Here is a 25,698-nt window from a genome sequence, read left to right as displayed (position 1 = left end):
AAGGCTGTGTTTAAGCCTGGAATCCATCACACCTGCCACCTACAGTCTAGGTTAGCTACCAACCCTGTATACTCACCCTCACTGACCACTGCTCCTAGGAGGTCATCAACTCTCACCTGTTCATGTGTATTGACCTTGAGCATCTTGGTACATGAGGTAATCAAATCCAAATGAAATGAGATGCTCCCACCCCTCCCAAATCCATCACTGAAATAATGTAAGCCCCCACAAAAAATGCAAGTCTACTGGTGTTTTGAAAGGGCTTCATCAAGATGGTGACCCCAAATTCTCTAGAGTATGGCTTGACGGGCTGAAGGAAGCTGGGGCACTAAAAGACTATGATGCTTTTGAAAACTTAAAAAAAAAAATCCTAAGCCCCCCATCCATCTGTATGGACCCCTCCTCTCAGTCAAGGGCACTCCAAAGTTAACCTGAAAAGCTAGTTTGGGCCACGGTGGGAAGAGGAAGCCAGCCATGGCTCATTATACCCTAAAACAGGCTCCTTAAGTCTGATGAGAAGCATTTACAATCTATTTTCTCTGAAGCCTGCCGGCTGGAGGCTTCATCTGCGTAAAACCTTGGTCTCCACAACTCCTTACTGTAACCCAGACATTACTTTCTATTGATTCCAGGTCTTTAGATAGTAACTCTTTCAATAAATTGCCAATCAGAAAATCTTTGATTCTGCCTATGACAACACCCCTAGGCCTTGAGCTGTCCTCCCTCTATAGACCAAACCACTGTACATCTTACAGGTATTGACTGGTGTCTTATGTCTCACTAAAATGTATTAAATGTGTAAAACTAAGTTGGAACCAGACCACCTTGAACACATGTTCTCAGGATCTCCTAAAGGTGGTGTCACAGACCATCAGTCACTCACATTTGGCTCAGAATAAATCTCTTCAAATATTTTACAGAGGTTGACTCTTTTTGGCAACACTTTCCTGGCTGGCAGTCAGGATTCTACCTTCTGTCAAATTAGGACAGTGTTAACTTCCACATAAGGGATTTCTGATTCCACAAGATAAGCAACAGGACCTTAAGTGGTTTTCAATGATGTCAGTGCAACAGTGCTGGGGACTTGTACCACCTCGGTAGCCAAAAGGAACACAGATACAGGAACCCTGTTTGAGAACATCTGCCCTTTAATTTGCATTTAAAATCAGTTTCTTTAAATACTTTAGTTACAAGTTCTGAATAGTGAAGACAGAGTAGTAGATGCTGCAGGCACTCAGTATTGGCTCCCACCCCTTCCCCCCTCCCCCACCCCCAGGCCTCACTTCTTGGCTCAAGATACAAAAGGGCACTCTCTACTGGCCCTGGTGTCAAATGTCAGCAGCCTCAGGCCTGGATGCGGTTGGATACAAAGCCATGAATCCCAGTAGCTTTCATTTGCCTTTAACCATGCTCCAAGGAATTCCAATGATTGTGCCCAGATCCACGGGCAACACACCTTAGAAATGACCTCATCCATTTCACTACTATGTACTAACACCCTCAGGGTGGTTTCCTACCCCAGTCCATGTCCTCCAGATCTGTGTCCTGCAGAGGAAGAGACAAGGCCCCACTATAACGCAGGAAGGAATAAGAACTGCCTCCTCAGCCCACGTGCTTAAAGCAACTTAACTGAAAAGCTCAAGTCAATCTGAGTCAGTCAAGAGGAGACCTCCCCTCCCTAGTCTCTACCAGGCTACGGCCCTTCCTCGGGACCATGCTCCGTCCCACTGCCATGATGTGCTAGAATCTGCTCTAAGAACAAGGTGCTAGAATGAGGCCCAGCAACCAGGAAAGGGTTTGGAAAGGGTTGCTACAGCCCCAGCTGTGTGAGATTGTGCCAAGACGAGTCTTCCTGGTGTAAGCCTATGATGGAGAGCGTCGGCGCGGGCTCTCCTATGGTGATTACAACACGTGACCTCAGGGGACCTCTGCCCTCTCCTCCCACTCACACGCCCAGATCCCCTGGCCTGTGCTTCCTGGAAGAGGTAGAAGAGGCATCTTGAAGTCAATGACAACGGAGAATGAAGGTGCCACTGAAGAAGCAAAGCAGCACCTCTTTGCCTGTGTTCAATCCCTCCACACAAGTGGAATCAAGGGAGAATGTGAACAGCCAGGACAGAGGCTGCTCTGAGCTTGGGAGGCACAGCATCCTCCTAAACATCTCTGCAGAACAAACTTTCAAAAGATAGGAACTTGATAACATGGTCCCCGGGGGTTTCTCTATAGTATACCAGCACTAGGGAGAAGCAAAATCATCTCTGCGGAGGGTTGATGGAAGAAAGGCAGGAATATGGATGAGCATCCATTAAGGCGCTCTCTCTCAAGCCTAAGGAATTAAGATATTCGAGGGTATGAGACAGGTGCAGAGAGGGAGAGAGCCTGGCAGGAACACCAAGAAAAGACCTGTGACTGCTGGTTACATAGTGCTCTGCTTCCTTGCTTGAGGCCAACAGCATGTGCCTGCCTGTCACCAGGCTAACCCGGGACCCATGACGGGACAGGGAGAAGACTGATTTTCAGTTCCTGCATGATCAATTTATAGGGTGTGTGGGTTCCTCCTAAAGATCCAGGAGGAGGACTCTGGGATCCTCTACCGCTGCCTTGATTTTGCGGAGGAAAGTCACAGCCTCTCTGCCGTCAATCAGCCGGTGGTCGTAGGTCAGTGCCACATACATCATGGGCCGCACCTCCACCTACAGAGAGGAAAGGTCAAGAGGTTTGTCCCCAGCAAGCCACAGCCAGCCTTGCTGAAGGAGGAGATTTAGCACGGCCCATAAGAAAGTTCCTATTTCCAGAGCCTTTCCTATTGATGTTGCCTCTGCATATTTACAGTATTTTCAAAGACCAGGCCTTACCCTCAGTGCAAAGCTTCCCCACTCAGAAACAAAGTTTGCCAAGAAAACTGTCCTCTCACAACTGTCTTTTATTTTTTAAAAACATACTCTGCCCTCTAATGCATCTGCTGCCTACGAGGAAAGTCTTCCCTTCAGTTCTGGCTGCCTGTACTTGCTTCTCTGGTGTTAGAATTTAAAAAAAAAAAAAAAAATTAAGCTGGGGTCTACAAATTCTGGAATTGTATGTGTAGTTGGGTGTGTGGGCATTTTCCAGGAAGATCTACGGATTTTGGTTTCACACAGGAGTCAGTAACCCAAAAAGATTTTAAACACAGGAGTTCCCAGAAAGCTTTTGATATCAACATATCTTCTAAGGGCCAGCTCAAGCCCCTTTAATACTTAATTCTCTGAACTCCTGGGAAACTTCCAAGCTTTATCATACAACTTGCCAGCTCGTAGACTGACATGCATAAATGTCATCTGTTTCCCAGGGGCAAGGGACCATGTCTCCAACTATATCCCCCACTCCATAGAAGCAAACAAGCCTTCTCAGCTCAGTGGTTCTCAAACTTGAATATGCATCAGGATCATCTGCACTTCTTCTTTAAGTCTGGGATGGGGTCTAAGAATATGCATCTCTAACAAGGTCCCAGATGATGTTGATCCAGACCACAATTTGATAATCAGTGCCTTAGCTATTAGAAACTAAGAAATGGAACTTAGGCCTAGAATTATAGTTAATGTTTTGCAATTAGCATTTAGTTGGATTTCCCCTTCATCAAGACCTAGCCACTAGGACCTTAGAAGGGAGTTCCTACCTTGCCTCCTACAGCCACTGGCCTGTCAAAGATGCCATGCATCCCCAGGATGGCAGACTGAGGGGGGTTGATAATGGGTGTTCCAAAGAGCGAGCCAAAAACGCCTCCATTGCTAATGGTGAAGGTACCGCCATCCATATCTTCAATGGCAAGTTCATTCTTTCGGGCCTAAAAACAGATTTCGTCATTGAAATATTAAGCCAACCCAGCTTCCTTCATCTAAAGTCAGTCCATAATCCCAGCGCTTTGGGAGGCTGAGGCAGGAGGACTGCTTGAGGCCAGTTCAAGGTCAACCTGGGCAACACAGTGAGACCCCACCTCTACAAAAAACTTTATTAGCTAGGCATGGTGGTGCACACCTGTAGTCCCAGCTACTCAGGAAGCTGGGGCAGGAGAATCGCTTGAGCCCAGGAGTGCAAGGCTGCAGTAAGCTATGACTCTACCACTCTACTCCAGCCTGGGCAACACAGCGAGACCCTGCCTCTAAAAACAAAAAAGCAAAGGAAGTCCAGAAAGCTTGTATCATGAGATTGATGGCACAAGCGCCAGCCTCCGTGTGACAGTTGTCCGGCTGAGGTGTCTATGACCAGGGCTCCACCAGAGAAAAGGCACAACTTCATAGAGCTGAAGACTTCAAAGAAGATCTTTTCTAGCAGGTCTCATCTGATGAGATTTCAGTTACCAGAGCGCGGTGAACTCCACCAGATAGATAAAATACTTAGCTCTCATGGGCCACTGCTTTTCTCAGGGGCTATGCACTTGACGTTCCATGAGCACTGCTCGCTGGCGAGCCCAGCCTTCCGAAGGCTCTTTTCCCTCGCCTGCTCAGCAGCTTGTATACATCTTTCTACTTTACCTTCTCTCCCAGTTCAGTGATGGTCCGTTCAATATCTGCATAATTCATAGCTTCCACATTCCTGATGACTGGAACCACCAGACCCTGAAGAGGGTGAAGAGCTGTTTTCAGTTGCAAATTAACATTACCTTTTATAGTTACAATTCCCTTGATTCAACCAGTGGTATCCCCTCCCTAGAATACCTTCATTACTCAATGTGATTAACAGAAAGTCTTAAGATAAAAGAATGTGGCATGGTTTAAAGAAAAAAAGTTACTAACTCCTTCCTAAAAACACAGAATTAAAGAAATGATTTCTCTTGTGTGATCTCCTTCTTCACACAGATAAGGTGAGGGTCTAAGACCAGCGCTCCCCATCTCCTGCCCCAACATACCCGTGGGGTGGCCACTGCAACACTGATGTCAATATAATCCCTATACACCACCTCTTTGGTTGTATCGTCAATCACTATGAGAGAGAAAATACATGTTACACACAACTCCCCAGGCAGGCCAAGGCTAATGAGGTAATATCTGCATTAACAGAGTAAAAATCTGCAGAGCTTGATACAGTGTGGGCGGACCAACCACCATGAACACCATTGCATTATGCAAGGCAGCTGGCATTCCACTTACTCCATCCCAACCAAGCATAGTATCTCCCAAGTCCCCTGACTGCGCCTGGGCAGAGGAGCATCCATTTCTTTGGCAGCCCTAGAAGGGCTCAACACACTGGCTTACATAGGATAGGTATGCACTAAATTCTCGTTAAGTAGCTCTATTCAAGCTCTGCCTTTGCAGAGAATGACTAACGTTAACAAATGTTCCAAAAAAGGGCAAATTCGGAAAGGAAAAGGGGTACAGAGATGCTACACATTCTCTGCTTCTGACTCTCAACAAGAGTAAGAGGGGAGATCCAAGAGTAAGCGGGGTGATCTGGCTTTGAAATATGCTACCTTGAGAGATGGCAAACCAGCATCTGAAAATGTACACCTAGCACTAATGGGAAAATAAAGGCTTGGGAATCATTTCCACAGAAAGTCCACGTTGTATTGTTAGATAAGACATCCGGAGGAAGCATGTAACATGAAAAAAGAGGCCATGAGAACTTTTGAGAGCCGCCTACATGTGTGGGCAAGCAGAAGGGGGCCACTGAAAAAGACAGTCAGTCAGGGAGGCATAAGAAGAATGGGAAAAACAAGAAGAGGTATACATATGGGCAAAACAAAGTTGGCCTTCTACCTCCTTAGAGCACACTATTCAACAGGAGGGACTAGGGCTTCTGCTTCTAGACCTTTAGGGCCCCTGACATTGCTGAGGATGGCCCCCTCTCCAATCTCCCAAGGAACAGAGAAGTGTGTCAACAGGAAAGCAAAGTGCTTGTTAGGTCCACACTACAATGACATAGGTGAGTAAAAAGGAAAGAAAATGAGCACCAAGTCCATCAAAGAGAGGCCAAGCCCAAGCTCCCAGTGAGGCCCATCGACCTGAGATAGATGGTCAGCCAGGAGCCTACACCAAGTGTGGAAGTCAGGCCCCAAGGTAACAGGGCCTGTGGAGCTGGGGAAGGGGAGGAAGCCAGAACACGAGCTTCCACCTTGATAGGAGACAGCCTGGAGAACTGGGCTATCCCACAACTGCTTGCTGCCTGAGCAGTTGCCAAGCAGTACACTGGGAAGAGAAACTGTTCTGCCCAGCTGGTGGGGAGAAAGTAATCATGATGCTGCTTCAAGGAAGTGAACCAAGAAATCCCTGGGGAAGATACCCATATTTCTACAGGTAGCAAATAAAAAGCCTTGGTCTGTTGATCCTCTGCATGTGGGAGCAGGTCTGTGCTCATACACCTACCTTCCAGGACCTCTCTGATTCTGGCCACAAGCAACTCACCTGCATTTACAACAGGCTGTTCCTGCAAGGCAAAGGCTGAGGCCTTCACAAATGCCGACATGAAGCCTAGTTTGAGGTTATGTTTCTTCAAAAAAGCCTCTTTGTGCCGAGCCCTCATCTCCTGGATGTTACTGTGAAAACATTACAAAACAAACTGACCACAAAGCCTGTATTTTGACTTTCACACAGGTTTCTCACTCCATATACACAATCAGGTGAGAGCTTTTCCCTCACTCTGGACCATTACCTTAGTTCAAGTTTTGAAATAGTCTACCTGAGGTTAACACAGTAACTCTGTTCTTTTACAAAGAAATATAAAGGAATCAGGCCCAATCTGTCTTTAAGGTGGGTTAAGCTCTTTACAGCGCTCCTTCATGGTCTAGAAGTCAGATTTCAGTGACACATCATATGAACAAGAGATCACACAGCACACCAACATCCTTCCCCTGAATAACTGAGCTATCCATCTTGAAAAAAAAAATTGTTTTAAAGTATAAACAAAATCTACAAAATAAGCAATATTATTTATTGTTAGAATACAAAAAAAAAAAAATCCCACTAAATCTGAGTATAACTCCCATGTGATACTCCTCGTATCTCTTGATTAGTGGAGACTAAAATAAACACTTCACAGGTACATGAGGCTCCATGTGGGAAAAAGCAGTCATGACTATGCACGGAAGGGTATAACCCAGTGTTCTTTCAGACTCATAGAAAGTCATATTCATTCTTCATCTTTCCAGAGTTAGCAGTTCCATCCACTTATTCTTTCAAACAGGCACTAACACCTACTACATGTGAGGGTCAGGGCCAGGCACCAAGATACAAAGCTAATTAAGACATAGCTCTTGCCCTTAAGATTAGTTTAATGGCTGTGATTTCTTGGTATTCAGAAAAGTGGCCACCTGTGGTTTAGGCTGCTCCCCTTCAGATGAAGCAGCAAGTCTTCTGAAAAGCCTTTACAACATGAACAGCCTTTATTCTCTTGGGACTGGTTTTTTTCAAAGACACATTGCAGAGTTAGTGGGAAATGGCTTTCCCATCACTTTGCTGCAGAAACCTCAGTATTTATCGGAATGTAATAATGCAGTTCTACGATGAAAATTGAATTTAACTTTATCTCAGGGCCAAATGCTCGGTTCTCCCTTTCTCCCTCTAATGGCCTAATTAGACATTAGCATGAAAGGTAAGATGTGGTACAATTTTAACAGCCCCCTTCAAATCTTTTGTTTTTGAAAAAGGAAGTTTTTCCAAGGGGGACTGATTGGGTTTAAAATGCTTGTTTTCCTGATTCTAACCTTATTTAGTGCTAGGATTACCACCCTAAAGACATTACTGGTTCCCAAGACACAAGAGCTGCAGAAGAGGGAAAGAGATGTGATAAACATCTCTGCTCTCAAACCTGCCCAAATGTCATTGTCTGGTCATTAAGTAGTTTCTATTTCAGAGCTCTGCCCTTGGAGGCAAAGGCTGGGACAACAGGGAAAGGGAGAAGGTCTCAGAAAGGTCCCTTATGGGTTAGCTGATCAGCACAAGACCCAAAGGGCACTCGATCTAAACCAAATTAGGCTGCAGCAAGACTGCAAGCCATTGTTAAGTGACACCTTGATTAGCTGCTGAAAGGAGATCCAGCTATTATGCTTACTTTCCAATCAAAGCTGTTGGGCCAACTGCATCTTTCAGGGACACAAATATTTACATGTTTTGTCTTAAGAAATTGGGTAGAATTTCAAAGTCCAATTCAATTTGTGTACAATTTGGCCCTAATGCACTGAAACATAAGCTGCAGCCTTTGTGATTCATTAGTCAAGGTCCTTCCCCTACATCCTATGAACAAGAGAGAAATCTTTGGCTTGAATGTCATCCAGTCTCTTCAGAAAGTTTCCCAATAGAATGGATGACATCCAGTAAAACAGGTCGCAGAGCCCTACTCTAAACAATACCACAGCACACTACCAAGAAAGCTTCCCTTCTCCCTATTTTCAAAGCCTTCCCAAAGAAAAGCAAATTTCTCTAATGAAAAGTAGATATGCAGACTAAACCCTCAGGACAAAAAGAAACAAAGAGATGACCTGAGACTTGATTTGCTTCCTGACTTAAATATAAACTCCTACCCTGGCATTCAAAACATTCTCAAGTAAGGATCCAACCTTCTTTACCATTCTTTGCTATACATAATCCTCACAACAGTAATGATTTTTGACAATTTCTCAAATGTGTCTTCTACTTTCCCATCTCATGGTCTACACTGTTAACATCGTCTGGAATGACCTTTCTCCACAAGGCTGACAAAATGCTAGCCATTCTTGAAGACCTGTTTAAAAATTCTTTTCTGGCCAGGCCTGGTGGTTCATGCCTATAATTCCAGTGGGAGACCAAGGCAGGAGGATGGCCTGACCCTAGAAGTTCAGGAGACCAGCCTGGGCAACACAGCAAGACCTTGTCTCTACAAAAACTAAAAAAATTGGCCAAGCCTGGTGGCACATGCCTGTGTTCCCAGTGGTCCCAGTCATTTGGGAGGCTGAGGCAGGAGGATCACTTGAGCCTCCCAAGTAGCTGAGACTATAGGTCCACACCACCGTACCTGATTTTATTTTATTTTTTTTGAGATAGAGTCTCATTCTGTTGCCCAGGCTGGAGTGCAGTGGCACAATCTCTGCCACTGCAACCTCCTCCTGGGTTCAAGCAATTCTCGTGCCTCAGCCTTCCCATTAGCTGGGATTATAGGCACGCGCCACCATGCCTGGGTAATTTCTGTATTTTTACTAGAGGCAGAGTTTCACCATGTTGGCCAGGCTGGTCTCGAACTCCTGGCCTGGCCTCATGTGATCCAACCACCTCAGCCTCCCAAAGTGTTGGGATTACAAGTGCGAGCCACTGCACCCAGCCCTCACTTGGCTAATTTTTAAATTTTATGTAGAGACAGTCTCGCTATGTTGCCCAGGGTGGTTTCCAACTCCTAAGCTCAAGCGATCCTCCTTCCTTGTCCTCCCAAAGCTCTGGGATTACAGGCACGAGCCATGGCGCCCAGTCTATAACCCCACTGAATTCCACAGTACAGTACTCTGTACACGGTACACACTCAAAACATGTTTGTCAAATTTCTCTTCCTGACAGTGCTGATACCTGAACACATCAAAATCTTGAAGAAAACAGGTGAGTCAACAATTAGCTCACTACAGAAATGGGCATACCCAGTGAATTAGTACCTTTGGTTAACATTCTAAGGTTAGTTAAAAACACAACTTGTTTTCCATTTCACTATCAAAGCTGGGTAAAATGAAAGACAAGCCTAGCCTATCTTTGCCTTTTCATCTACCCGATTCTGAATCACTTAGGAAAACATGTAAGGAGCAACCCCTGTGTAAAAGAAGTAGGATGTGGTGCCCAGGCTCTCGGCATGCTGTCACGGCTTCTCCATCCCGAGTGGGAGACCTTTGCATAAACCACGTTGGCCTGGTTGTCCCATCTCTGGCAACCTGACACTAGTCAGAGTGTACAACTATGACTACTCTCATTTATCAGAAATCGCAAGATTCAGGTTTAAAAGTCTAAAATGCTAAGTTGTTGGGTTTTTCTTGAGACAGGGTGTCTCAGTCTGTCACCCAGGCTGGGGTGCAGTGACATGATCTCAGCTCACTGTACCCTCAACCTCCTGGGCTCAAACGATCCTCCCATCTCAGCCCCCCAAGTAGCTGGGGCTACAGGTGTGCACCACCACACTTGGCTAATTTTTGTATTTTTTGTCGAGGTGGGGTTTCACCTTGTTACCCAGCTGGTCTTGAACTCCTGGACTCAAGCAATCTGCCTGCCTCGGCCTCCCAAAGTGCCAGGATTATAGGTGTGAACCACTACACCTAGCCAAGGCTAAGGTTAAGGTCATGGAGAAGGCAGGCATAGTATCAGGAAAGCCAATTAGAGAAGAAGCCAGTGGGTCGCTCTGTGAAAGTTAACAATAAACAGGCCGGGCGCAGTGGCTCACGACTGTAATCCCAGCACTTTGGGAGGCTGAGGCGGATGGATCACGAGGTTAGGAGATCGAGACCATCCTGGCTAACATGGTGAAACCCCATCTCTACTAAAAAAATACAAAAAATTAGCCGGGCGTGGTGGCAGGCGCCTGTAGTCCCAGCTACTCAGGAGGCTGAGGCAGGACAATGGCGTGAACCCAGACAATGGCGTGAACCTGGGAGGTGGAGCTTGCAGTGAGACGAGATCGCCCCACTGCACTCTAGCCTGGGAGACAGTGAGACTCCGTCTCAAAAAACAAAACAACAACAAAAAAAACAATAAACAAAGCAAAGAAATACCTCTTCTCTGACAAGTTAAGTTTTAGAATCAGCACTAGATAAGGAGATAAGGACAGGGGCAAGTTCGAGTGTTCTCTAAGAAAAAAGGGCCTAGGGGATAACAGGGGCTAGAAACACTACCTCATGTCAATCTCATTAAAAGTTGTCAGCATTGCACATGTATTCTGGGCCTCCTTCAGACGCTGAGCAATGCGCTGCCGCATCCTGTTCATTTTCTCCTGAAAGCGAGAGTGGAACAAGCATTGATAATCTGATCTCTCTGGGTCAAGCATTCCCCGTGTAGTCAGAAAGAACATGGCCTGCCACGAGTGGATGGCCAAGGGCTATAGTACCTAAGTAAAACAAGAGCTCCAGGCTTCCCTTTCCTGTAGTGGTCCTTTCTCCTCCAAGCAAAAACATGCAAACACAGGCCAAAACTACTCACTCAGATGTGCCTGAAGCTTGACCAAGAATGAAGGCTCAGAAACGGTGATTTAAAAACCAAAACCAATTTATGAAAGAATGTAGTGTAGTGTAGTCTAGCCAACATAAGAATCATAAGAAAAAGGGCACTTTCTATTGCTAAAGACTTGCATGACAATAGCTATTTGTGGAACGGAACCTCATAAGCAACAAACTTTTGAGGCTATCATATTTTTAGGAAGTATTCTCAGGCAGAAGAACCACACTCTTGACCATACTTCCTTGAGGTTTTATGTCTGCACCTGACAGCTACTGCTACTGAGTATTATCCCTTAGCTACAGCTAAGTATCCCGGAAGTATAGGAATAGAGCTCACTAAACCACCTCTCTGAAGTGTGTGACATCGTGGGAGGAAGGGGGTGAGTTACTAAGCTACCATCCCCTACAAATATTTAACTTACCCAAGGCTTTCACTGAGCATAATATAGCAGGAAAGCCACTGAACAAGTGTTCAGAAGACCTCGGGTTCTAGTTCTATCATTTGATGGTGATGTGACTATGAAGAAGTTATATTCTAAACTCCCTTTGTCAAGGTTGAGGGAATGAGCTGCCAGCCATTCAAAGGTAGGCACCACCACACCCATACTCCACTAATCTCAACACTGCCCCCTGCCTCTTTCCTGGAAGTGGTCCGCAGAGGCTTACCCGATGTTCTGAACGCAGACCTTTGCCAGCTCCTGGCTCAGCTAGTGGTGGGGCAGCAGTGGGTTTCACTGCAGACACTGAAAATGAAGAGAGGATAAAGTGGCATCAGACAAAGAAAGAAACATCTACTGAGTTTGTGCCAGTGCTTTCATATGTCCTGTTACTTAACCTTCAAGATATTCTGAGGTGTATTAGTATCACTCCAACTTCACAGATGAATAATCCGTTCAGATAAATTAAGTGACTAGCCTAAAGACACACAGCTAGTAACAGAAAGCTGAGATGCAAAACAGAACTTCAGATACAAAGTCGAGAATTCTTTCTACAAGGCAGTCAACCTGGCCTGTTCAGAACCATGATTAGTCTTAGAGTTTACCCTGAGGCAACATATTAGACGAGATGTTCCCCCACATGACACGTGGGAGTTGGAAGCCTACCAGGTTTGCTAGAAGAAGGTTGTGAGGGTGAGGGCACTGGTGGCATCTGAGTGGGTATGGGTGCTGCAGGGGGAGGAACTGGCACTGCTGTAGGTTCTGCCTTTGGGGCTGCAGCAGCAGGAGCTTCGGCCGGTTTGGCCTTAGCAGGAGCAGCTGAAAAACAAGAAAAGTAGATGCCACTGGCACTATCTGAAATGGAAAGCAACCAAATCACAGCTACTAAGCCAAATTTAGTGGCAAAAACTCTAGCTCCAATCAAGTAACAAATGTCTACTGGGTATTGGCAATATGCAAGGCACTATGAGACACACACACAATGACATAAGGCACTATTCTCTATTCCTCAGGGTCCCTGAATGTCCATCAGATAACTGGCTCAATTTAGCTCCCTCCTCGATTTCACAGGTTTCTACTGAATAAATTCAGCAAGTACTTTCAAAGCACCTACCAAGCCCAAGAAAATGTAAACTTCCAAGAGAAAAAAAAAAGTCTAGGCAATTTAAAATATTGAAATGCATACATAAACGTATTTCTAATTACTGATACTCTCCATCCTCTATTCTAACATTATATATGCAAGAATACTACTAAAAAATAGGCTGGGTGCAGTTGCTCACGTCTGTAATCCCAGCACTTTGGGAGGCCAAGGCAGGCGGATCACGAGGTCAACAGATCAAAACCATCCTGGCCAACATGGTGAAACCCCGTCCCTACTAATACAAAAATTAGCTGTGCATGGTGGCATGCACCTGTAGTCCCAGCTACTCAACAGGCTGAGGCAAGAGAATCACTTGAACTCTGGAGGCAGATGTTGCAGTGAGTCAAGATCAGGCCACTGCACTCCTGCCTGGGCAACAGAGCAAGACTCCATCTCAAAAAAAAAAAAAAAAAAAAAATTAAAAAAAAAAAAATTCATCGAGGGCTGACTTAGGCTTAAAAAAGCGCTTCATCCAGGATGACTCATAAATCACTGAGGTGGCCAAGTAATAATCTCACAACTTTAAATGAAATGTTTGTTTCTATTTTTCACCCATCTGGACATTACATCCAGGGTTAGTGCTAAGACAAACTTCTGCAACAGGAGGACTACCCTTATTTCCTAGCCTTCTACCATACATGTTTTCTACTCTGAGCTTCTGGTCTTGCCTGATTAACCTCAATCATGTGGTCGATCTGCATTATTAGTGTAACAATGAAAAAGAAATAGACATTTGTGACTCGTTGGTCTACGAGTATGATTCTCGCTTAGGAAAAAGAAATAGACATTTTAGTGGTTATAAAATTTCACTAAGAGTCAGATAAACAGTTATTAATCTCTAATCCTATCAGGTCTAGTACAAATTATTTTGTTTCTCATTTCTTCCCAAAAGAAATACCAACCCTTCCTAGAGATATGAGAGAATAGATGTGATAAGAAACAACACTGAATTCCCCATAATAGACAACGAGCATTTCCTTTGAGCATTACGTCAGTGCTCAGAAAGTTCTGAAGCATTTCAGATTTTGGATTTTCAGTTGTGGAGCATTTTAGATTTTGGATTTTCAGTTGTGGAGCATTTCAGATTTTGGATTTTCAGTTTTGGAGCATTTCAGATTTTGGATTTTCAGTTTTGGAGCATTTCAGATTTTGAGTTTTCAGATTAGGTATGCTCAATCTGTGTATCTATAAGAAAAGGTTCAGTTTCTCAGCTCCTGCTAAGAAACACCCATGGAAAGAACAGAGTATGAGGTTTATTTTTTTAAAAATAAACTTTTCTTCTAGAATTTGACATTTAAAGTTCACACTATATATAAATTTACCCCTTATTCCCTCAACTAAGGGCAGCTGGAATGACAGAGTCTTTGACATATCAGGGAATTAGCACATTATGCTCAGTCCCAATCCCAAGAGGGAACACTGGAGACCTTGAGCACCAGGAGAACTTCTTTACCACCAGTTTTCCTGAGTGTGAAAAGCGGAGTGCCTCCTTCGACTTTTCCCCCATCAGGTACCAAAAGAGCTTCAATCACGCCATTTGCTGGTGATGGAACCTGCACAGATGTCTGGAAGAGGAAGACAGATGGAGGAAGTCCAAATGTTTATCCAGCATTAGAAAATAAGCTGTATAGAATATCCAACGAAGCCGGGCACGGTGGTTCATGCCTGTAGTCCCAGTACACTGGGAGGCCAAGGCAGGTGGATCACTTGAGGTCAGGAGTTCAAGACCAGCCTGGCCAACATGGTGAAACCCTATCTCTACTAAAAACTACAAAAATGTAATCCCAGCTACTTGGGAGGCTGAGGCAGGAAAATCGTTTGAACCTGGCAGGTGAAGCCAGTATCGCACCATTATACTCCAGCCTGGGTGACAGAGCGAAACGCCGTCTCAAAACAACAACAACAAAAACCTCCAATGAGTCACAAGAGTGGTAACACAATATATAAGGCCCTGCACACAAACACCTAAGGCCACAATTTCAGAGCAAAGGTGATGACAAGTCAACGCTATTGTGAAGATTCACTCTTTCTGTCCTTTCTCAGAAACATTCAGGCAATATTCAGTTAATAGGTTTCCAAGTGATACAGGAAAAACTGGAAACAGCTTACTTACCCTCCTCACCCCATCACCACACACTACAAGACTAAAGCTACTAAATGAAGTACATAGTACACACACAGCAAACAATTTAAAGTTAAATGCAGGTCAGGTGCGGTGGCTCACGCCTGTAATCCCAACACTTTGGGAGGCAGAGGCAGGCAGATCACCTGAGGTCAGGAGTTTGAGACCAGCCTGGCGAAACCCTGTCTCTATAAGAAGTACAAAAATTAGCCAGGTGTGGTGGCATGCGCCTATAATCCCAGCTACTAGGGAGGCTGAGGCAGGAGAATCGCTTGAACCCGGGAGGTGGAGGTTGCAGTGAGCTGAAATCAGGCCACTGCACTCCAGTCTGGGCAACAGAGCAAGACTCCGTCTCAGAAAAAAAAAAAAAAAAGGAAGTTGGCCGGGCGCGGTGGCTCAAGCCTGTAATCCCAGCACTTTGGGAGGCCGAGACGGGCGGATCACGAGGTCAGGAGATCGAGACCAGCCTGGCTAACACGGTGAAACCCCGTCTCTACCAAAAAAACACAAAAAAAAACTAGCCGGGCAAGGTGGCGGGCGCCTGTAGTCCCAGCTACTCAGGAGGCTGAGGCAGGAGAATGGCATAGACTCGGGAGGCAGAGCTTGCAGTGAGCTGAGATCCGGCCACTGCACTCCAGCCTGGGCGACAGAGCACGACTCCGTCTCAAAAAAAAAAAAAAAAAAAAAAAGGAAGTTAAATGTAAAAAGTTTTTTTTTAAATTGAACAAATCCAATAATTTTACAACTGAGGTTAGAGCTAGTTAAAAATTATCTCTAAACAATGGTTAAGTCCCTGTTTCATTAGGTTAACTAAGGGAAGCCCATGAAAAACTGGTAATATAAGATAAGCCTACCTTGTCAGTTTCAATCTCACAAACCACTTCATCTTCTGCAACGGTGTCTCCAACAGCTGAAAAGACAATCAAAGGCTACCTGTTAGCGGGGAGCCTCCAGTATGTTACAAGAACCGTTTCCTACAGGGCCAGCGGAAAGTACATATGTAAAGAAAAGGGCAGAGCTATAAATTCTACAACTATCCTTGGCGGAGGGGAGAATTTTAGAAAGCACTTAAACTTAAGAAGTGAGAGGAGCCAGGCACAGTGGCTCACGCCAACACTTTGTGGCAGGCCAAGGCGGGCAGATCACCTGAGGTCAGGAGTTTGAGACCAGCCTGACCAACATGGTGAAACCCCATCTCTACTAAAAATACAAAAAACTTGGCCATGCGTGGTGGTGGGCACCTGTAATCCCAGCTACTCAGGAGGCTGAGGCAAGAGAATCACTTGAACCTGGGAGGTGGAGGCTGCAGTGAGCCGAGATCATACCACTGCACTCCAGGCTGGGAACAGAGTGAGACTCTGTCTCCAAAAAAAAAAAAAAAAAAAAAAACCAAAAACAAAAAGAAAAACAAGAAGAGAGGAAACTAAATCTTACCTTTCTCCCACCTGACATCTCCCTCTGTGACAGATTCTGCAAATGCTGGGGTTTTGACTGTAACCAAGTCATCCTCTAGGAAAAATGCAAAAAAGAAAATCACAAGTAGTTCATTTTTCATTATTTTTCTTTAATTAAACTCAATCACTTGTTGCTCTTCCCATAAAATTCCATTCCCAAGAAGGCAGGTACTTACTGCATACAGCTGTAGTTCTGAAGAAGCGAACACTGAAGACACTGTTGTTGTTAATGCTATAAAAGAAACACACGTTAACTCCTTTAGCAGGTGAACCACTCACACTTTAGTTAAGGCCCCATGGGTCACCTTTCCCTTAAACAGTGACTCCTGACCAGGGGTGTACATCAGTGTCACTTGGGGAGGAACCTTTTCAAAGTTCACATGTCTAGGCCTCTCCCCCAGGGATTCTGACTCAGCAGGTCTGGAGTAGAGCCTAATGACCCAGGTACCTTAGACGGTGAGCTCCCCAAGTACGCCCAGGCCCCTGTGTTGCAATGCAATGCTGGCTCTCACAAAACAGACTTACATTTGGTTCTTTAAAGAAAAAATAAGCACCTTGGTCCTTTGTAGACTGAAAGGACCTAGAATCTTGATTTGTTTTTTTTTTTTTTTTTGAGACGGAGTCTCACGCTGTTGCCCAGGCTGGAGTGCAGTGGCGCGATCTCGGCTCACTGCAAGCTCCGCCTCCCGGGTTCCCGCCATTCTCCTGCCTCAGCCTCCTGAGTAGCTGGGACTACAGGTGCCCGCCACCGCGCCCGGCTAATTTTTTGTATTTTTAGTAGAGACGGGGTTTCACTGTGGTCTCAATCTCCTGACCTTGTGATCCGCCCGCCTCGGCCTCCCAAAGTGCTGGGATTACAGGCTTGAGCCACCGCGCCCGGCCGGTTTTTTGTTTTTTAAGAGACAGAGACTTGCTCTGTCACCCAGGCTGCAGTACAGTGGCATGATAATAGTTCACTGTAACCTCGAACTCCTGGACTTAAGGGATCCTCCCACCTCTGCCTCCCAAGTAACTGGGACTACAGGCACATGCCACCCAGCTAATTTTTTTAAATTACTCTTTGTAGACTACGGACTTCATTGCCCAGATGGGTCTCCAAGATCCTGCCCAAAGCGCTGGGATTACGAGAGTGAGTCACCATGTCCAGCCAGGTCTCTTTCTTAACTAAATCCAGAATAGATATATGGCTTGCCCAGGGTACAAGCCATTGTGCAAGGTATAATGGAATTTCTGCCCTCAAGATAACAGATTCAGATCAGATAAGGCAGCAAGATTAACAAGACTAACTCGGAAGTAAAACAAGGTGTTATGCCAAAAAAAACAAAACAAAAACCCCAAAACAAAAAAACCACACACAAACTCCATATGGTATCTCCTACTCGGTTCTCCTGCTAGAAAGCAGCACATCAATACATTCTGGACTCGTTCAAAATGAACCTCAAAGACCAAGGCATTTACAAATATGGCCTTTACAGTAATAACAGAAACTGGAGAATGAACTCACCCTGTATGCACAAAGTCATTAACAGTGGTTACCTCTGAGGGGTGAGAGATATAGACATACACGGTATCTCTGGTTATGTGTTGCACACTTACACCATTTGGGAGAAAGATTTGGATTGATGGGGACTTTAACTTTTTACACTTCAGGATTGTTTGAATATTCTACAACAAGCATTTTTATAATAGAAAAGTAAAATAGATTTAAGTTGCCTTTAGGTATTTTTACTTTTATAACGTCAAAATAACTGTAAGGTCTATGTATAACCAAGAAAAAAATGAAGATATTTAAAAACTACAGAATACAAAATGTTCTTCATATAGTTTGTAACCATGTAAAGTACATGCCTACAGGCAAGAACTAACAGGCAACATGCAAGTGCAGAGACTGCTCTGCAAGTCATCCAGGAACCCAGAGCGGTGGCCACCACTACCAAGAGGCATTCGGGGGGGCTAGAGGACAAGGATAAAAAAGTCTTCTCATGGACACCCTTTTTACTTTTTGAATTTTTAACCATGTAAATATAATACTATTAAGTAAAAACATAAAACCAAAAATTGTTTTACAATAAAAGATTTCTTAAATAAAGTGGGTACCTTATTCACAGAAAAGGCACAACACACACAAAGATACTGGAATAGAGTGACATGATCAGGGGTGATCCCACACACAGTTTACTTTTTCCTCATTATTTACTTTCAAATATTTAGTGTATTTATGGTAGAGATTCATGATTGTCCCAATTTTCATTTAATTGCAGATGAGTAATACATTTTGAATATCTAAATAACTAGATGTTCACTGCAGGATATTATAAATAGCAAAAAGAATACTTACAATGGGATCATACCACACAGTAGAAAATGAAATCATTTTGTAACCTGCTTTTTCCCACTTTTCATAGTGTGAACATCTGAACGTGCTACAGTTTAGCCAATCCCTTGCTCTTTGCCATTTTGAGATAAATCTGGTTATACCAGTTCTTTAGTATAGATTCCTAGAGATGGAACTGCTAGACGAAAAGGTACACACAGGCCAGGCCATGGCTCACGCCTGTAATCCCAGCACTTTGGGAGGCTGAGGAGGGCGGATCACCTGATGTCAGGAGTTAGAGATCGGCCTGGCCAACATGGTGAAACCCCATCTCTAGTAAAAATACAAAAATTAGCCAGGTGTGGTGGCGTGCACCTGTAATCCCAGCTACCCAGGAGGCTGAGGCAGGAGAATTGCTGGAATCCGAGAGGCAGAGGCTGCAGTGAGCCGAGATCGCACCACTGCACTCCAGCCTGGGCGATAGAGCAAGACTCCGTCTCAAAAAAAAAAAAAAAAAGAAAAAAAGGTACACACATTCAAAGACTTATAACTATCAAATTGCCCTCCAAAATAACACAGGAATTCATATTTCTAGTACTGAGTGCAACATTTACTCAATTTAAAAAAACCAGCCAGGCACCGCAGCTCACGCCTGTATCCTCCACTTTGGGAGGCTAAAGCAAGTGGATGGATTGCTTGAGCCCAGGAGTTTGACACCAGCCCGGGTATCATGGCAAAACAATCCCACCTCTACAAAACATACAAAAATCAGCCGGGCATGGTGGCACGTGCCTGTAGTCTCAGCTACTCAGGAGGCTGAGGTGAAAGGATCTCTTGAGCCCAGGAGGCTGAGGATGCAGTGAGCCAAGATCAGGCTACTGCACTCCAGCCAAAGTGGCAGAGCAAGATCCTGTCTCAAAACAAACAACAACAACTCTCATTGTGATGTACAGTAAGCAGCTCATCCGCTGACCCCTTCACTTTGAGGATTCTCCCTGTAGAGAAAGCAACCTGACAGCTGTTGAACAGATAAGTAGGGAGCATTCTCTTAGCATCACCACGGAAACATTTGGAATGCAAAGCAGCATTTAAGCAACATTCATACGCAGAAGTTAATCTGAAACACACATGGGTGGCCTTTCTCCAAACTCTGCATTAGGCAGCAACAGCATTCCCTCCAAACTAGTCAGTCCCAGGACTCAACCAGTTTTAAGCTTTTACTGTTTTTAAAAATGAGTAACTATGCTACTGAGAGGATGCTCTCAATCTCCACAATAAATGTAACCTTGAGCCTTTCAGCTGCACTTACATCCAAATAGAGTGTCTAGGAGCACCCTTCTATATCCCATAGAAAGAGGGTTCCAACTTAACTTTCATTACAATCTAAACACCTGTGGAGAGCGGGCACACTCCTAGTTCAACACCTGACATGGAGCTGATGCTCAAGGAACATCACATGGGAAAAGTGAACATCGAGGTTAGTCTAAGGACTCAACATAATCACCTCAATTTCTAGGTCTGGAGCCAGTGAAGAATTCAGATGGTCAAATTTAGAACTTTATGTCTTAATAACCCGTGGCCACATGTCTGTACTCCCCAATGATACTTACACAACCTTCCTGCTGTTAGGGTAACCTGGTCCCTGGCATAAGGAGACCCCTGCAAGAAACAAAATAACTCTTAACCAACAACGCTTATCTCACAAAGGATACATGCTGGGAATGGAAAAGAGGTCTGCTCACCCCCAACCCTGAGACAGAGCCGTTATATCAACGGCAACAGATATAATCTTTATCATAGAGTCCTGCTTCTCAAACTTTTCCAAAGTAGCCTTAGTGGCAGAGAGCAACTGGGTATGTGAGATTGAGTGGGAATGTGTTTGGCCGGGGAGGAAAGAGAAAAAATTTGATGGCACAGCCCAAAGTGATTATATAATCTCATTTTCCTTAAAAAGTCAGAACTTTTCATTATTCCTGTATGTTTTCATAATAAAATGTCTCTCGCCAAGTCTCCAAATACAACTGAAGCCTGAGAAAAGACAGGGGATGGCTTATACTGTGACTATACATAACCCAATTTGAGAAGCAAGGAGGATATTTGGTCCGGGTTTGAAAAGCCTGGGTTGGAAATCTTATCACCCGAACCCTAGTGGTAAAGATTTGGCTACTTTAGGTTCAGGGTCTCCAGCTTGTCCTAGGGCTGAGAAAATCATGTCCCCATCTTTCAGTGTATTGACTTCCCATGCCATTCTGAAGTCTTCCGCCCTGGTCACTCTCAACAAGGTGAAAGCCCCTTTCTGCCCACCAGCTGTCCTTATCAGAGTCAACTGCATTTCCCCAACTGATGACTAGTAACTACAGCTGCCTCTTCTGAATTCTTTCTTATGTCTTTTTTCTTTCAGATTAACAATTCTTTCTGAACCATAGGCTCAAGAGACACCAAATGAGAGCTAGCTCTCTCTTATGCCCACCTCCTCACAAACATCCCAACACAGGTAAGCCAGTCACCTCTATGTCCAGCAGCCAATGACTATGCAGTGCAAATTCTAAGCATGGTATGTTCTTGAACTAGAATAGCTGGTGCCCCACATTGATTTTGGAAACCTGGAGTCTAATTCAGAGTTCATCCTACAGCACATTTCATTTGTACAGCGCTTTAGGGTTTATAAAAAGCTTTCCCATAATGACTTCACTTTGATTTTACAGTCTCACAACTCTCTGAAGTGGAACGACTATCTGCCATCATTCCCATTTCATATAAGCAGGGCTTCTGGAGGTTAAGTGAGTAGCCTAAAGTGAATCCCTGAGCCCAAATGCAAATCCCCAAATGCAAGGTTCTTTCCATTGTCCTGCCCACCTATAAAGTGGAGAAAATGTTCACTTACATTGTTCAGGGTTCCCACTTGAAAAATACATTTGTTATTGAGAGTCCACTACAAGCTGACATTGTGCTAGGTGCCTTATGTTCTCATAACTCAGGATAAAGTCCACACACTTTACATGATCCTGTACCGTCCAGCCCACTCTATCTTTCCTGCCAGACAGGCTTCTTCCCATGTCTATCACTGGTCAAGTCCTTTCCTGTCTGAAAACCTTTGCACAAGCAATTCCCTTTGCCTGGAATACATTTTCTTGGCTCTTTTATATTCAGGTCTCAGTTAAATGTCACTTCTTCAGGGAAGCCTTTACTGACATTTCCAACCTTCCCAAGCTGGGCTACATCATTCCACCCTTTCATCAAACCCTTTATTCCTCTCTCCTAGTAACCACAATTTAATTATGCCCTTGTCGGAGCATAACTGTATACCTGCTCTCTCTCTCCAGCTAGCCCATAAAATCTCGAGGCTAGAGTCCATCTGTATCCCTGTTACCCAGAACAGTGGCTGGCATATAGTAAACACTCAATAAATGATCTGTTGAGTCTATGAGTAAATGAGAGCATGGTGGGTTAAGAGTTCAGGCTGGGTCAGGTAGACCTGGCTGAATCAACAGCTGGGTGTGTGACCATGGCCAAGGCTTTTAAGCTCTCTTGTCTTGGGTTATGCATTTGTAAAATAGAAAAAATACTTTTTACTGTTTTGTGATGATTACAAAATTCACAGAAAGCAGTCATATAAATGCTTGGCACAAAGAAAGCCCACAAGATCAACTCATTCAACAAATACTTAGGCTAGGCATGTAACAGAAAATAAGCTATGGATGACACTTTTTTTTTTAACTAGTGGGATAAAATCTAAACTCCTTCAAGTCTCTATACCATCTTCTATCTCATGCCACTCTCTCCGTTAACCAAAATACTCTGGCCAAATCACCTTTTTTCCAGTTCTTAAGTTCTGCCAACCTCTTTTCTTCCTCAGGGTCTTTGTGCATGCCATTCTCTTTCTCCTGGGCTTCACTGGGTTAGCTCCGTCACATCCTGCTGGCCATAACTTTTTTTTTTTTTTTTAAGACAGAGTATCCTGTCGCCCAGGCTGGAGTGCAATGGTGCGATCTCGGTTCACTGCAAGCTCCGCCCCCCCGGGGTTCACACCATTCTCCTGCCTCAGCCTCCCGAGGAGCTGGGACTACAGGCGCCCACCACAATGCCGGGCTAATTTTTTGTATTTTTTAGTAGAGATGGGGTTTCACCGTGTAAGCCAAGATGTCTCGATCTCCTGACCTCGTGATCCGCCCGCCTCGGCCTCCCAGAGTGCTGGTACTACAGGCGTGAGCCACCGCGCCCGGCCATGGCCATAACTTTTAAGTCACCTCAGAAATTTCTGGGCTCTTCTGTCCACCCTCACATGTTTCCTTCTCAGCAGTTACAAAAATTTGCCTTTGTTCGCTTTTTTAGCAATTGACACTATCCAACTAGCCAAGGAGCTCCACGAGGGCAAGAACTGTACACTTCTGTATCCACTCCTGTATCCCTAGTGTCTAGCACATTGCCTGACACAGTAGAAACTCAACAACTACGAGCTAAATGAATAAACGATAGCTCATGATTATGTAGCACTGTGTCTCACTACTCTCTGAACCGAACTGTCTTTAGGTATTATGAGAAACACAGGCACCCCCGAGTTCCTCACATACTGCTCTGTCCAGGAGCAGAGCATTTTAGGTGACGGCAAGGGCAGAACTTACCAGGCAGGGAACGTCTCCCTAGAGGGCAGTTCCCCTGTTGAGAAAGAAGACATTATCGACGTCACCCAAGACGGAAAAAAAAAAAAAAAAAAAGAACACCCAGCTTTTTCTTCTAAGTACACGCTCAAAGCTGTACCAGTGGTGGTGACAGGTGAATCTCGTAACTCCAAAGGTGAATGTAACACACCGTGCTGGCAGTCCCAATCAACACGCTGGGCCTGCCAAACTATCTCAACTTCCCACCGGGACTCACTAATACCCACTGATTTTAGCAGAGCAAGAAGAGACGGGCGCCGAATCCCGCCAGAGGACTCCGCCGCGCCTCCTCCCTAACTCTGAGTCTAGTAACTGGACGGGCGCGGCTCCCCAGCTCCAGCGCGGAGGGTGGGGTACAGCAGGAAACGTTTCCCGCGGGCTGCCTGAAGAAGGCAGGGGGCCACTGGGCTCCGCAAAACGGTCCCGTGGGCAACCACGGCCCCCGGCCGCCCAGCCCGCGCGGCCTCCGCGTCCCAGTGCCCTTGGTGCCCGGTCTGGCCGGCGCGCCGCGCCCCTGCCTTCCAGGCCTCCTGTCCGCCCGCCAACAGACTCCTCACCCGTCGAGGCCCCGGCTCGGCCAGACCGTACCTTCTGGAAGGCAGAGAGCGAGCGGCTGAATGCCCGGGACACACAGCGGGACCGCGACAGCATCGCGGCGGCGGAGCCGAGGGCGGGCGGACACCGGATATAGGGCCCGGCAACAACCGGAAGTGGGGCGGGCCGCAGTACCCGCCGCCCGACGAGGGGTGTTCGGAGCGAACCACTGGCAGGGGGTGGGCGCACGGCTGCGCCCAGTCGCCGGCGCGGCAGCCCAGGAGTTCTGCTCTCTGGAGCAGGCAACCCTAAGGCGCTCTCGGGGCCCTCTGCACTGCCTGTCACCCTGAGCTGGTTCTCCTGAAGGTGTCTACGACTGTCCCGCCACCAGATTGCCCCCGGGGTCAGGCCTCCCCCTACCCTTCCACAGAACTGGCTCTGAGCTTGGCGCCCTTCTCTTTCGGGACCCAATGGCACCGCGCTGTTCCTCCGCTGTACCTTGGGAAGAGAGCGAAAGAGGGGCACGGACTTTGAATTGAAACCTTGGCAGACATGCATGCCTGATCTTACACTTGTGTGGCCTTGGGCAGATGACATTGCCCCCCACCTCCAGCCTCAGGTTCCTTAACTATTAAAAAAAACAAAAACACAAAAAAGCACTTGTTACTTCCCTGTCTTCCTAACCCCGAGTCAAAGAAACAGAATCCCAGGAATTTCTAAAGGGCTCCCATTGCCTTTTTACGAGCCACATATCTTCACCAACTATAGCCTTACTTCTCAACAGCTTCTGATTTTCCCCCTACGCAAATTCCAGCCAAACTAATTGTTCCCCATACATCTTGCGCATTTTGGAAGTTGTTCGTTTGTCACCCTATCCTTAGAATATAAACTCCCAGCTTTTTTTTTTTTTTTTTTTTTTTTTTAAAGAAAACAGGTCGGCCGGGCGCGGTGGCTCAAGCCTGTAATCCCAGCACTTTGGGAGGCCCAGACGGGCGGATCACGAGGCCAGGAGATCGAGAGACGATCCCGGCTAACACGGTGAAACCCCGTCTCTACTAAAAAATACAAAAAAACTAGCCGGGCGAGGTGGCGGGCGCCTGTAGTCCCAGCTACTCGGGAGGCTGAGGCAGGAGAACGGCGTAAACCCGGGAGGCGGAGCTTGCAGTGAGCTGAGATCCGGCCACTGCACTCCAGCCTGGGTGACAGAGCAAGACTCCGTCTCAAAAAAAAAAAAAAAAAAGAAAGAAAACAGGTCATAGTTCACTGGAGCCTTGACACACTGGGCTCAAGCGATCCCTCTGCCTCAGCCTCTGGAGTAGCTGGGACTACAGGTGCCACCATGCCAGGGTAACCTCCCCACACTAAGAGTGCCATTCTTCCCGCTGACTTGAAGTGAAAGCACATAGCATGAGTATTCACCTTTAAGGCTCACTTCCTAATAAAAAAAGATGCTCTTTAAACCCCTGGCTGAATTAGTAACACATAAATGTACGAATGAAAAAATTAACCACTTGGTGCCTGTTCATGATGGTTTCTTTATCGGAGGCATTTTGCCTGGTCCTCAGGACCTTTATTTTTCTAATTAATTTGTTTTAATATAAATTGAGAGAGGATCTCACTATGTTGCCTCAAACTCCATCAGGACCTTTACAGTGCCTTCACTCACCTGAACCCTGAAAGCACTGCCACTAGAATTCTGGAAGGATGGGCCAAAGTCCTAACTAGAAATAGAGAAAACAGCTCTGCCCTGCTGCTACTCACAATCGACTCCTCAGTAGCTTTCACCTGAATTATTTGAAAAGCTCCCTAAGCAGTTCTAAGCCTCCACTCTCGCTTTCTCTAGCCCATCATCCTTTATATCTGTGTCAAAGATCCTTCTGAGCCTGGTGCGGTGGCTCACACCTGTAATC

The 25,698-nt window shown here is 45.6% G+C and overlaps 1 protein-coding gene across 1 annotated transcript; it reads right to left on the bottom strand.

The window, feature by feature from the left end:
* Window positions 1–1,130: 1,130 nt before the first annotated feature.
* DLST (dihydrolipoamide S-succinyltransferase) lies at window positions 1,131–23,937 on the bottom strand. Its single transcript, XM_005561782.4, has 15 exons — window positions 23,843–23,937; window positions 23,219–23,252; window positions 20,207–20,255; window positions 16,459–16,514; window positions 16,263–16,337; window positions 15,683–15,738; window positions 14,160–14,271; window positions 12,229–12,381; window positions 11,792–11,868; window positions 10,805–10,902; window positions 6,375–6,505; window positions 4,883–4,956; window positions 4,509–4,592; window positions 3,653–3,820; window positions 1,131–2,693 (listed from the first exon to the last, which is right to left on the bottom strand). Exons 1-15 carry the CDS (start codon window positions 23,903–23,905, stop codon window positions 2,559–2,561), a joined length of 1,365 nt encoding a protein of 454 aa, XP_005561839.3. The 5' UTR covers window positions 23,906–23,937; the 3' UTR covers window positions 1,131–2,558.
* Window positions 23,938–25,698: the final 1,761 nt, after the last annotated feature.

This window comes from Macaca fascicularis, chromosome 7 (assembly GCF_037993035.2).
Source record: "Macaca fascicularis isolate 582-1 chromosome 7, T2T-MFA8v1.1".
Lineage (NCBI taxonomy): Eukaryota > Metazoa > Chordata > Mammalia > Primates > Cercopithecidae > Macaca > Macaca fascicularis.
This window is presented reverse-complemented; position numbering and strand designations above follow the sequence as displayed.